Raw genomic sequence first — 14,851 nt, forward strand, 5'->3', positions numbered from 1 at the left:
ATTCCCTCTGGCTCTCTGTGTTTGATCATCTCTAGCTGATTATCAGATACTCGTAGACAAAACCTTTTTGATTGATTATTTTTGACTTCATCTTGGTGGTATTTTTCTGTTCTCTTCAGTTGGTGAAGTGTTTAGTTGTAATAAACGTGTTGTATAAATGTGTAGAGGGTTTTTATTAATTTTTTAGATGTAGCTAACAGTGCAGCATCTTCTAAAGTAAGTTTCTCATATAGAGGATCTTCATTTTGAGGTTCAGATAAACGGATTGACTTCGGCCTGATTTGGTGTGTCAAACCACAGAAGATACTAACTCGGTAAAAGTTGTAGTTAGTGACGTTATCAGGCTAATGTGTCGTATGGAGTTCCCCCCATTATTTCCCACAAAAACTGTGGAATAACATGAGCCCACGTTTGCACCCATCAAAACAACACAGAATGTGTTCATACTTTTTTTCAGTGATTTTGTGTGTGTGTGTGTGTGTGTGTGTGTGTGTGTGTGTGTGTGTGTGTGTGTGTGTGTGTGTGTGTGTGTGTGTGTGTGTGTGTGTGTGTGTGTGTGTGTGTGTGTGTGTGTATTGTGGATTGATAGCATGTGTCATTCTGGGTGAAATGATGTGTGTGCTCAAGTGAAGCTCCGATGCACACTACAGTTCTGCAGGTAGGTCGAAACTGCACGTTTAGACGGATGAGTGTTTTTCATTGGTTTGTTTTTAAAATATCATTTATGTTTTTCTGTCATTTATGACACAACACTTCTCCGCCATTGAGAAGTTTTTTTTTTTTTTTTTCGGCAATAGACCATTTTCACATTTCCGTGTTTCTCAGAAGCGGATGTCGTCATATTTGGGTAAACTTTTACAGCGGTGAATGAGTGACTACATTGAATATATATTTTTGTGTTCCCATTTGCTCAAATAGCAAGAGAAAAACTCCAAGTGTTTTCATATCTTTCAAAAAGAGGGAAAACGATAGAGAGATTGATAACGGCAGTCCGAAGAGAGAAAGACGTCACTCCCACAGCCGCTGTATTAGAGACAGGGTGTTTCTCACAGCAGTGTTAACTAGTCTTGTAATTTGATGCAAAGGTAATATAATACAAAGTATTGTGTTATAAATGTGCATAAAAACAAAACAAAAATATATATTTATATAAACCTTTGCAGGATTTACGATGCCGATGACTGTTAAAACGCATCACCACAGTCCGTGAAAGGGTCCATTCATGTTTTCAGTGTTATATACGTTAGGGGGCGCTGTGTTACACATCTCCGGATCCAAGTTACGCGCCGGATCTTACGCACAAGTAAGCAAACGTGATAATTTTTGATATATTGACCACCACAGCCTTTCTAAAACATTACCAATAGTTAGCACAGTCATTTCATGCAGCTGGCTAATGTAATAAAGGTTATGGCAATAATAACCACCATTGCTCCATGTGGAGATGCTCATGAGGAGGAACTGGATATTTAGTCTCGATGTAACTGCTCAAAAGGCCTCTTTAAATGAGTGTTTGTGAGTAGGCTAAATCTACTTTAATCCACTGCAAACTGACTTTTGGTTCTCTTGTGGAAAAGCCACTTTATACCATCTAATTAATTCCCCTGGATGAAATCAAGCCCTACATTTATGTTCTCATATTCCATTGTTCACTCAGAAAGTCACGTTACAGAAGTGAGACGGGTTGAGAGTGAATGCTGTTTGATGTTGGCTTTGGATTGCTGCTCATGCACCGCAGTGGGGCATCAATTAAAACAAATGGCAGGGAAAATGTGAAGAGTTATAATTAATTTCCATATTTATTTGAAGTTCTCCTCAGGGAGAAGTGCTTCATGTGTCACTGGATCAACTGGATGTGTTTGGAAGAAATCAAGTGCTTGTAACAGGAAAACATTTCAGTCGGATGTGAATGATCATATGCAGCACATGCTGTACAGACTGCATTTATGATTTACACCCATCCACCTTCCGATTGTCTGGAACGCAAGTCAGTTTAAGGCTACTTGCAGAAGTGTTGGGACAGACTGAGAGGAAGCAGTATTTTTTTTTTTTTAACTAGGCTGGTCAGAGCGAGGCAGTGCATCTTGGGAGATTTCTGGGTTATTTTTAGAGTTAGCCTGAGAATTCAGGCGGAGGTCACCTCGAAAAATTCAGCTCTTGCAAGTGGCCATGAAATACACTCTCCTGTGATGTGGTGAATACCAAATGTTTTATTGTCTGCTACTGATACATTTATCTGGGTGCTGTTAAAAACCACCTCTCGTGGGGCCGCTGGCTGTGCTGTTGGTGTAACCGCTCCACGCAATCCCCCATTAGCTTCCATGGAGTGGTTGTGAATCTTCCCGGGATCCACAAAACAATACAAGGACAAAAAGCAATACAAATTAAAAAAATACTCAGATCAAATCAAACCAAGTACACCAAACTCTACTTCTTCCACATTATAGTCTTTTGGTGTTTCCGTTAATCTTAAAGGTGAGGTGACATATTATGCCCCTTTTCACAAGATGTAATATAAATCTTTGGTATCCCCAGAATGTGAAATTTCACCTCATAATATCCCACAGATAATTGGTTATAAATTGTCAAATTTGCCCGTTTTTGGATATGAGGAAAAACTCGCCATTTTTGTGTGTGTCCCTTTAAATGCAAATGAGCTTCTGCGGCTCCGCCCCCGTTCAGAAGACCCGATCCTTTACACAAGCTTCGGATACTCGGCAATAACAAAACACGCGAATAATGTCAGTCATCCAAAATCTCAGGAATAAATAACCAGTAGCGAGTGCATCCTTATGGAGAGACTCAAGAAGAGGTGCAACTTTTAGACGCACCTGGACGTTTCTGAACGGATAGTGGATACATTTATGTAGTTTTGGAGTTACATTGTTTAATCTCGTCGACTTACATGTACCATCATGTTTAACTTTTATACAAGTTGACACAGTTCCCTGAGGTCTTTATAAGGGCCCCATCAACACTAATGTGTTTTCGTTTAGAAACGGAGACCTTTTGCTACGTTTGCACCTCCCGTCCAGATTACAACGGCAAAAACGAAGACCTAAAACGGAGAAGTTTAGAAACGCTGCCGACCCCGTTTTGCGTTTTGAATCTCCGGAGGGCGTTTTAGTGAAGACGGTCAAAACGGAGGACATTAGAAACGATGACGCAGAGGCTCACGCTCGGCTCTATGATTGGGTGTCATCAGTCATGGCGTATCCTTCCCTGATTCGTCAGACACCCATCACATGACCCGTCCCCGGGAATAAAACATACAAAAACAGCCTGGACTACGTAACGTTAGTGACTGCAACATGGATAACGAATTACAAGCGTTACTGACGTTGATGTCTTTGCTAGCAGCTGTTGTGCAAGTCAATTCTGCATTTTGCAATGCTATCGCTGCCTACATGCGCCTGTTTACACCGGCACACACATGCCCAGTGTTGGAGAATGATCACGTGATCCGCGTTTTCAGTTGTTTTAATGTGGACGGAGATCAATTCTAATACGCAGCTAAAACGCTGGTGTGGACGGAGATCGTATTCGTTTTAATTCTCCGTTTCTAAACTAAAACACAGTAGTGTGGATGAGGCCTTAGACAGCTGTGACATTTTTTGGTAAAATAGTGTTCAGTGCTCGTCTATGCAGCAACGACAGAACAGTTTGTGAACTTTCTCCATTGTCTCAAAATTCTTGGTCTCACAGTATTTGCAGCTGGGCAGGAGCTGAGTTTTTGAAGATGCTGTGTAACAAAGTGTCTTTTGTGAATTATGAATATATATATATATATATATATATATATATATATATATATATATATATATATATATATATATTTTGCACTTCATTTTACAGTACTTGCACTTACGTGTACTTACAGTGTACTTACTCCAAAAAGTACTGGTAATATAAGGGAACTACATGGGTTAAGGTTTGGTTTAGGGCTAGGTTCAGGGTTAGTACCTAGTTATTACCCAGTTATTGTAATTACTATAATAAGTACTTAGTATGTACTTGGGGAACAGGACTGTAAAATAAAGTGCGACCGATTGTTTCAAACAAACAGATAGTCGCGAACCAAACCCATGCCACTGCTTGAGTCAGAAACGGACAATGTCGTACTTCTCAAACATAGTCAAGTCAACATGTGGACAGTTGATCAAAAAAGTGAATCAAAGAACGGTTATTGTTCAAAATTCATGTATGATGTCAATTCAACTCAACTTTGATTAAAGGTTTTGATCCACTTCAAATGTTGACTAATATATTTGCAGTTTTGAAACTTGCATGGAATGAATATATTTATATTAATATTTAATATATTATAGGGGTAGAATTTGCATACACTGAAAAACATTTGGTACAGAAACTATTTTCACTCAAAAATAGCAAATAATTTCACAATTAAAGTAAGTAGCAGTCGAAAAAGTAAGTAGTCTTGAAGTAGCAATGTAGCTCATTGAATTAAATGTGACCTTTTAAGATTTGCCAAATGAGCATTGAGTATTAAAGGGGTCATGACATGAGAAACCAAATTTGCCTTGATCTTTTGGTATATAAGAGGTCTTTGTACCATTAAAACGTCCTGCAAGTTTCATAGCTTAAGACGTCCTCCCCATTATAAACGAATCATTTATTTAATCAAGCTCTAAATACAGCTCGTTCTGGATCCATGGTAAGAAGTGACGTCACGGTACGAAGTGACGTACCAGCGTTTGCATAATGACCGCCTCCAGCAGAAGACAGTTACGCTTTAAGCGCAAGGCAACTACGCTAATTTCGTATCGTTGTCGCGCCCGCGCGCCGCGCGCCTCACAAGTGTTCAGTCGACGGACAGCGAGTGGGTCTGTGTACAGGGAAATTACGATGCCGCAGATGTGCTGTTCCTGGCTGTGGACAAACAACATCTTTGAATACGCTGCGAAAGATCCAGTCGTCAGGGAAAAATGGATGCACTTTATTTTTTGCGGACGTCTCAGTCACGGCAGTGTTAGTTTAAGCGTTTGTTCTGTACATTTGAAGGATGACTGTTTTGAGCTTTGCCAGAAAACTGTTGCTCAAAGATAAGTCCGTGCCGACTATTCTGGGCTCAACATCGACGACGCAAACTGTAAGTAATGTATTTAAAACTTTAAACTACTTTTTAAATACGCTGAAGGATCCAGTCGTCAGGGAAAGATGGATGCACTTTATTTTTTGCGGACGTCTCAGTCACGGCAGTGTTAGTTTAAGTGTTTGTTCTATACATTTAATGATGACTGTTTTGAGGAAAAAATCCCAATATGATGCTTGGCTTTGCCAGAAAACTGTTGCTCAAAGATAAGTCCGTGCCGACTAACGTTATGGGCTCAACAACGACGACGCAAACTTACTTTTTACCATGGCTAATATAAACAGATTTGTATAAGAGAATCTTGAAAATATGTCGCCTTTCTAGTAGGCCTACATGTGATTAGTTAAATAATGTTAAACTGTTAGCAAATTAAGCTATAGGATAATTATGCAACAATAATCCGTTTTCAAGTGTCTCGGGTTAATTTTTTTTTATTAATTCAAAATAGTTTCACTTTCCATGTGGACACGAGCTGATCCAGTCTTCGTTGTTGTGGTGATGGTTCATTTTCCTCTGATTCCGGCTCAAACATAATAAGGTTTTATCATTGCAAGAGCCATCGCTTCGCATGCATCACCTGCTAATAAACAGTTGCGCCGAATCCGCAAATGTTCTGGCTGGGGGCGTTAATAATTGATGCATAGGCACTGACGTTAGCCAATCATATCAGTGGGCGTTAACACTGAACTCTTAAAGGGGAAACACCCCCAAACAGACTGTTTGAATCAGAGGATGAGAAACAGGGTGGGAAAGGGTCATAAATCACTACATTTTAAAAGTTTTTTGTAAAAAAAAACTATAGTAATACTATAATTGCACCTAAGGGAACATAATAATAAAATAAAAAAAAACATGTCATGACCCCTTTAAATGATTGTACAAAACGAATTAAAAGGGCATTACAATGCAAGTTGTAAAATGGACGGATTGGTCATGGATGTGCTGCTTTGAGGAAGACATGAACCAAGACACTCTCTTCTCAACACCGTCACTGTAAACTGTGTTTTCACTCAGATGAAGATGTGTGCAAGCTTGCTGGTCTGCTGTGTTATGGTGCAGTCCTACATCCTCATGTAGGTGTCCGGTATTGTGATCTGTTTACTTCCTCCCACAGCTCTCATGAGTGAACACTTCCCACATCACACATGTGTCCGATTTCTGTTTTTATCTTGTGCACTCTCACTTCCACTCATCATCTCATCATTCATTCCCACTTCTCCATGTTCAGAAGAAACCTTCCTCCACTATCCCTGATGCGTCACACAACATCAGCTCTTCACGCTCTACAGCTCTTGGGAAGTTTATTTGATTATAGTGAATTGCCTACAAAAAAATCTATTTTCAGCATTTTAGTAGTAGTAGTAGTAGTAGTAGTAGTAAAATACGTTTAATGCTATTACCCCAGGTGAGATCCTCATTGTTTTGTGACAAATAAATTGGCCCCCTTGAAATAGCTTCTTCTATCTGGGAAGTGTCGTGGCCAGCGATGGGGATGTGGTCTCTCGAATCGGAAAGGGTTTCGCAGTTTATCAGCAGCTCTGCCCCGTCTGGCGCACCAATACCATCAGCCTAAAGATTAAGCTTTGCATCTACGACGCCATCATCATCCCGACTGCGACATAAGCATCCAAGACTTGGAAAATGACAGCAAGAAGTAAACGTCGACTCAATGTTTTTCACCAACGCTGTCTTCGCCGCATCCTACGAATATCATACTACGATCACATAACGAATGAAGAAGTTTACTGCAGAGCATTGCCACGGCCCCTCGCAGACATAGTCACAGAACCCCCGTTTCAGTTTGCGGGCCATATCCTACAATGGTCGAAAATGATGGCGACAGCCATGACGTGGAGGCCCAGGCAAGGAAAGCAGAAGCGAGGCCGCCCAAAGATCACCTGGTGCAGCACATTCATTCAAGATCTGCAAGCTGTCGGTCTCTCATGGGACGAGGCTGGAACCACCGCAATGGATCGAGCACATTGGAGAGCGCTAGTCGCCCAATGCACCATACGCCACTGGAGGAACTAAGTCTAAGTAAGTAAGAATAGGCCTTAGTCTTGATGTGAAATGTAGCCAACTACTAAAAAGAGCAGCTCTTGTTTGTTATTCAAGCAGCTCATGATTATAATTCAGCTGTCTATTCCCGTTCCACCATCATCATATTAATTATTAACTCAGTATCAGTCATTCACTCTCATGTAACCTTACACAACTCTTCTCCCAAACATTACCCCTGTCTCCAATGCAGCACAATCCCATCTCAATTAAATATATGTTTATGAGTACTTCAAAACCTTCCAAAGTGTACAGACAGGTAGACCTCGGGAATGAGTGGTTAAACACAGAAGGCAACTAAGGCAAGCATAACTCTTTGCTCTTTTATGCTCGTTCTCATTATTATGGACGTTTCAAATACCCAAACCCCAAGTATAGATCACGCTTGTCTCTGACCCAAGTCATCTAGAGTCTCTAGAGCATTACCGACTGTGAGCTCTGAGCTTTTGACTTGAGGCAGTGAGAACCAACATGGAAACCACCAAAAGACCCCTGCAACCTCATACTACCAACAACTCACAAAACTCTAGCATTATCACACAGAGTTTAGACACAAATCCCTCTCATTTTCTTCAAAACACCTATAGATCAAATTTCTAAATGCTTGTTTGTAATGGTGACATAGATGTTTTCTATATGCTAATGAACATGGATCAAGCCTCTTAACCTGTAATTATCCAGCAGTGTGATGCCGCTGCCTGTGAAATGTCACTCGGCAGTTGGCCCTACAGAAGGTTAATGCTCTGTTGGTTGCTCAAATGTCCTTTTAAATGCTCTTTCCATATCCCGACTGTGATCTCTGGCTGGCGTCATATTAATTGCGTTTGGCAACGGTGAACCGCATTTAATCAAGGCTGTTCTCAAGAAAAGAGCTTCCAGTAGTTGCTGAAATATGGAAATGTGTACTTGAGTTACATGAGTTCAGTAAACAGCCTGAGTGTTGTTTTTGAAAAAGATTATTAAAGATCACATGAAATGGGGGATAAGAGGTTAGTCCATATCTGTCGTTTTATGTCAAATAAACTTTTAGCAGATATATGGATTTAAATGCACAGTGTTCTTCAGGAATGTGGACAAAATATCGATGGCATCATGTCCTGCTCATGCTGTAGAGTTCACACATTTTTGTCCAATCAAATGCTCAGCTATACTAAGAGTGTTTCTCCCGCCTCCGATTACCAAAAGCAAACAGAAAATGTTGTGCTGGGCCTACGCATAAGCTATTATAAAAGACAAGTCCTTCAATATGTCCTGCCCAAACTTCCTTTTTGAATAGAAAATGCTTCAACATAATAAAGACACCTGGGCTCGTAAAACACTCCATGGGTTTGTGAGACTTTCATGAGTCTGTGGCCGTCCCTTTCTTGTTTCTGCAAGAAATGTTTTGGATCATCTTTGCCGACTGCAGGGGAACAGGGGAACAGTCCTGCTCCTGGAGGGCCACTGTCCTGCAGAGTTCAGCTCCAGCCCCAGTTAACACACCTGGACACCTAAACATGGTCTTACTAGGCATACTAGAAGCTTCCAGGCAGGTGTGTTGAGGCAAGTTGTAGCTGCACTTTACAGTGACCCTCCAGGAGCAGGATTGGAAACACCTGTGATTGCTTCAGACTCACATTAGAAGTCTTGTTGTATCAGAGGCAGATGCTATCTGGATGTGTCCACCATCGGCTCTCTAGAGCACCAGTGATGAAGTTAAATAGTTAAACGGGTACAGCCCATCTTCCAGACAATCAAAGGTATCAACAGTATCGAATGTAAAACATGAAAATATTTTCAAAGCACTTTCATTACAGCACATTAACTTTGCTAGACATTTGCCTGCATGTCAACACATGCTAACATAAATTATTCCTTTCTGACGTGCAAGTGTTTCCTGCAGTATTTCACGACTGACGATTGTTTCGTTCCTTACTACTGGAAGTTCAGATAAAATCTTACTGGACTGAGAAAGAGCTGTCCAGTTTTCTGGACATTAGTGTGTGTAATTTAGAAGAAAAAAACTGCAGCATTTTCACTTCTTTTATACATTTATATTTATTGTGAAGTAATTGGTTGACATGGCTCTCAGTAGATATCAAGATTTTTTTCTCACTATCTTCATTTCACAGAAATATATTCTATCTGTGAATTAAAATGGGTTTTGAGATGTTCTGCTGGGTTTTCCTCACAGAAGGTCTTGATTTCTTTCCCTGTGGAGACGCCTCCCTCCGCTCCGTCCGCTGCGTTCATATCCTCCGTTTATCTGCGTCTCCTGCTGGTATTTCCTGAACTCCATTGTGCCGGCACATTCGGTCTCTCTGGCCTTCATGTGCTCACGCTCGTTCTCCTCTGCAGCTGCTGCATATGTGTGTGTGTGTGTGTGTGTGTGTGAGGATTCATTCATCTTGTGCCGAGGTGGTTTTGCTGATCAGCATTCTGCGGGATGGTAAGTGGATCTGTGCATCTGTCAGCTGCTGCAGGCAACACACACACGTCTGTCTCGCCGTCTGTCTGTGTGTGTGTGTGAGATCTGTCTGAGGGTTATATTGGAGTGTATGCAATATTAATGCATCAATCCAGGCGCTGTGATGGTGGTCTGGTGGTTTTGCATGCAGGAATGCTTGTTTTGAGAGAGTTACACAGCGGCGGGACGTCGCAGGTGGCATAATGCCAGGATGATGTAGGCAGCAGTCGTTCAGCTGGAGATGTTTGGAATAGGGAATACGTCCGACTAACAGGCATCAGGTTTGTGTGTGTTTAAACATGTCATCAACAGACCCAGAGGGGAAATGCCAAGTCTTTTAATATGTTCTGCACTGCTTTTGGGGAAATCTGCAGAATCAAATGTGGTAAAATGTGTTTGAGCATAACACTCTTTGTTAATATGACATTTCCGAAATGAATGAAGTTGCTCAACATGGCCTCTGGCCAGGACTTGATTGTATTGATTAAATAGTGAAAAGTGTCTGCATGTGTCAGCTGGTTTCAGAGGCTGTGCAACTACATCATGCGTTGAATAGCATGCGCATTAAGTCCAAATTTAACTCTTTCCTCACCCGCGTCTTCTAAAAAAGTTGCCAGCCAATGCCAGCATTTTTGATAATATTCACAAAACTTTCATGGCCACCAGAAAATTTTGTTGCATGATTCTGCATCATTCTTTTTTTATCAACTCTTGAATGTGGGTAAGTTTCATAAAAAAAATAAAAAAAATGTTAATGGGTCATGGACTGCATTGTTTTATTATTTTATAATGTTTCCTGGTGTGCACTTATAATGTTAGTAAGATTTGTTTCATCATAATTTAGAAATAAAAGGTATTTTAAAAGGTATAGCCTCTGATTTGAACGCTCTGTTTGAAGGGGCGTGTCTGTGTCAGACTTCAGTGTAAATACCCACTGCTGTGATTGGCTGCTGTGGGTCTTCAGTGTAAACGCCCACTGCTGTGATTGGCTGCTGTGGGTCTTCAGTGTAAACGCCCACTGCTGTGATTGGCTGACATCTTTGCATATGGAACTCTCTCGAAAACTTTTAGCACGTTTTTACTATTACAGCACTCAAGGTTAACTAATCGTGTAAAGTGTTGATTATAGCATTATATTTAGATTGTGGCATGAAATGTTGCAGCGATGAGCATGTAGCCAATCACAGACATGTTGAGCTCGTGAATGCAGTGATCTCCTCATTACAACTTGATTTCTGCACACTAACGAATGCTTTCATCATAACTAACAGTGCAAACACAATGTAAATAAGAGATTTGTGGATTATAACGGGAGTTTTGGCAAGAGTCCAGAACTCAGTCACTGATAAACTCACCCTGTTTGATTGACAGCGCCAGCGATTGTAAAGGGAGCGTTCTTTGATCGATTTCGGCAGTAAATATTATTTAATCACAGTTTAAATAACAGATTATTTTCATTCTACTAATAGAAAAAATGTGAAGTTGATCGGACTGATTACATAACAGAAATCTCTGGTCACAGATCAGGCATTAGAATTAACACAGTTACATGTTGTGGCATTACTTCATAAATCCATATCGTAAAAGTCTGTTTGCAAAGCCTGATCTGAAATTGCGACTGATTTACGAAATAATCCACAGTGAAATGTACCACATGTTGTTTTTACAATATCATATTGATTATTGTGTTGCATAAACATACCGGCATTCATATTTTTGGAAAGGGGTATCTCGCAAGGGGATCATAGTTTTTGGTGGCACTTGGCATTCAAAAATGTGAAAACTCCTGGTTTTGACGACGACCTACTTGACTTCCATTGGGAATTAATTGTGTTCTGTTCACAACTGGTTTATGAGTCTTATTGATGGTCCGTGGCAGTCAGCAGCATGCCATAGATATGGTATATAGTGGCTGATCCAGAAATAATTCAGTGTATTCCTGTAAGATCAGCCATCTCGTTCAGGACACTGCGACGTCTTTGAACTGCAGACTCATAGTTTAATGGCTTCAGCTTTGCACGTTCAGAAGTTGAACGAACTTGAGGGATTTATGTAAATTGATCGGTTGACTGTGATTGGTTTAGACCACAGAGCGAGAGTAGTCAGAGTTAATTAAAGAGACGCTTGAGACTCCAGACTGCTGTAATGCTGAATGTCGTCTATATTCTCTAATGTTGGAGTGTAAACTCTGTGAAAGGACTTGAGAAAGCGATGCATGTCTGCTAGCAGAGATCAGCGGGTCGTCAAGGGACTGTGTGGCCTAAAACACTGCGGTAAGAGATGAGGATTGACAGCTGGTGAATTAAAGATGAATATACATGGTCCCTTATGTTGATGGCCTGATCAGTGAGACAAAACCACCTTTAAAGGGGAAGTATGTAGTTTCTGTGACACTAGTGGCACCAAGCGGAATTAATCAAAAATCTGCATATTTTCCGAACGGCCCTTTAATGAACTGAATTAAGAGAATGTAATTCAACATAAAACATCAAACATAATCTACCTTTAAAGCCGTACATGAGCTGAAGCCACGGGCTGTCTGTGTCCAGGGCTCACGTCATATAATATGATGCTGAGCTACAGAATAAGCACACAGTGTTTGGATTTGATCTCGGCATGTCATAATAGAGATTGTACATGGCACATTGCCCAGAATTACATTTTTATGGACGTTATGTTTACAGTAAAGCAAAGTCAGTCCAAAACCTACATACTTTTTTTGTCTGTTTAGAAGAAAGTTGTGTGCTTATACAGTGGGTGGTTGAACATTTAAACATGAACAATGACTAATAATAAAACATGAAAACCACATCCCTTTTCACATAATTGTGTATTTTTCACATTTTTATAGTCTAATTTTCTATTTTACAAATATGTTTTGAACTTTCAAGTGAACATACATTTGCTATTTCCAGACTAATGCAATTCATTAGTATTTTGGAATCAATCTTTTTCATGTTTGATAACGATACAGAACTCACCAGCATCATAATTTCAATTCATATAAATTAATCCGACTGATGCTGACATCATTTCTTACTGTCTTTTTTCTTCTGTTAAGTATGAACAACTGACAGTACAAATAAATTATTTGTTGCTGGATTTTTTTCTTTTTCTGGTCAGGACATTGTGTTGCATGAGCTAATAACCCTTTCTGTCAGGATTCAGACAGGGAGACCCAGACGCAGAATGAGCAGGGGAGTGACACAGTGATTCAAGTATTTCAACACTTAAGTCACACTTAAAAATTTTATAAGTTGTAGTATAACAAAATATCAAAGCAAGTGTCACTGTTTTAAAGAGAGATCTTACAAACATACTTTTTAAGCAAACCGTTACCAGTTAACAACAACCATTAACTGTTTTTGAGAGACGAACTATTTCCCCAAAATAGCTACTTTATTTTTAATTGTTTGAGCAAATTTGTTTCAAATTCCTAATTTAAGTTGAAACTGGTGTGAAACTGGTCTCAGTGTGTGGTCACGTGATTTACAATCAGATCCCTCCAGAGAAACAGATCTCAACATGTGCTATCAGTCTGATCTGATGCTGTGACCATATATCTTCCCTCATGTTGAGCTGCTTTTATTTATTTTATTTACAAGGCGTTTACACACACCATTTATATTATGTGATCACATGTTTTGTTGTTAAAGGGACAGTTAACAAAAAAAAACAATTCTGACATCATTTAATCATCTTGATGTTGTATCAGTCCTGTTGCACACAAAAGGAAATGTTAAGCAAATGTTCTTGCTGCACTTTTCCATGCAATGGAAATTCAAAAAGTACCTTAAAAACATAAAAATGATGTATATGACTTGTGTGATGAATACCAAGGGCCCTATCTTGCAGCGGAATTGACTTTGAACACCGACGCATGTATCATTCATTCTTATTCTGCACCCGCGCACAGCGGACTTTTCCCTCCACAGAAGCACGTCGGTAAATTAGGGAATGAACTTGCGCTCGCGGGGGCGGTTCAGTGAAAAGAGGAGGCGTGTTCCGGCGCAAAACTACCCTGGTACTATTTTCCAGTTTTAGAAAGCAATTGCGCCACTGACCAGGAAAAAACCAGTCTAAAGACAGCGGCGCGTTGCGCGTTAGTGATGTGGTATTTTAAGGGCGCGTGCTTGGCCATAATGTAGCGTGTTAACGCGCATCCACTTTGATTCTCTAATATAAACAGATGCAGCAGTTTTCATTTTTGCAAATCATACATTATTACAAGGAAAAATATTAACACACGAGGGAAATCATTGTTGTGTCCGTGAAGATGTGAAAAAGATCTATCTAGATAAAAAAAAAAAAAACTAGATTAGGCTTACACATTTACCCAAATTATACGCCTGTTTAACCGCAGCTAATTTGTGTGGTTTCTCCCATCATCCCCAATATTACTTCTCTGTGTTTTACGGTCCTGACGAGAACGTCGGCCTCCTCGGCTGTGAACCGCTTCTGGCGTGCGCTGGCAAATCCGCCGTTATAATAGCGATCCGCCGTGGAACAAGCGCGCCGGCTCTTAAAGGGAATGTGAGATGACGCTCTGATTGGTTTATTTCACGTTACGCCCAAACCACACCTATGAATAATGAAGCTACTTCAGACCAACCCCTTTTAGATTTGCGCCAGGTGCAAGAGTCGTTTATCCCGCCGGGAAAATAGCAACAGCGCCGGGATCCGCCCACAAAGTTACTTGCGCTTTGCGCTTTGACACTTGCGTTTCAGATCGTTAAAATAGGGCCCCAAGTCTTCAACGCCATATGGCAGCTTTGTGTGTGTGGGGGAACAGATGCAAGTCAATCTTCCCTTCTGGCTGCAGCCCTTCAAATCTCTTTTTCATTTCTGCATTTTCTAACTTAATGTAATGTTGCGTTTGGCATTTCATGTCGTTGTTGTAAAACCTGATGCAACCAGCCACACCAAGCTATGCTCATGTGCAGATGAGTTTGGAGAGCTACAAGTGAAGGGGACACTTTTTTTGTTTGTGAAAAACTTAAATTTCAGGTCTGTACAATTTGTACAATTATCTCTTTCTGTCCTTTTGACAGCCATTGCAACTTCAACTTTAAAACATATCCTTTTGTCTCCAATGAAACAAGGAACATTTGATGACATGAGGGTATATACATTTTTCTTTCTTATGTAAACTATTCTTGTAAGGCCGACGGCTTCTGTGATTGGACAGCAGAAGAGGACAGGCGGTTGTCCTGGTCTCTGCTTGTTAAATCACA

General features: G+C 40.4%; 1 protein-coding gene across 8 annotated transcripts in view; it reads left to right on the top strand.

Annotated features, from left to right (window-relative positions):
- Positions 1-14,851, top strand: part of septin4b (septin 4b) — a 61,200-nt gene that overhangs the window by 18,317 nt on the left and 28,032 nt on the right. The window contains exon 1 of one of the 8 annotated variants that reach the window (XM_079611563.1): positions 9,509-9,599. The exons of 6 other annotated variants lie outside the window; for them this stretch is intronic. In XM_079611563.1, coding sequence (XP_079467689.1) covers positions 9,597-9,599 — 3 coding nt within the window. In that variant the 5' untranslated portion in view covers positions 9,509-9,596. Of the gene's footprint in view, positions 1-9,508; positions 9,600-9,782; positions 9,899-14,851 lie in introns of those variants that run through there. One more of the 8 variants, XM_079611565.1, reaches the window with a different exon arrangement.

The sequence above is a fragment of the Phoxinus phoxinus genome, assembly GCF_949152265.1.
Source record: "Phoxinus phoxinus genome assembly, chromosome: 4".
NCBI classification, from domain to species: domain Eukaryota; kingdom Metazoa; phylum Chordata; class Actinopteri; order Cypriniformes; family Leuciscidae; genus Phoxinus; species Phoxinus phoxinus.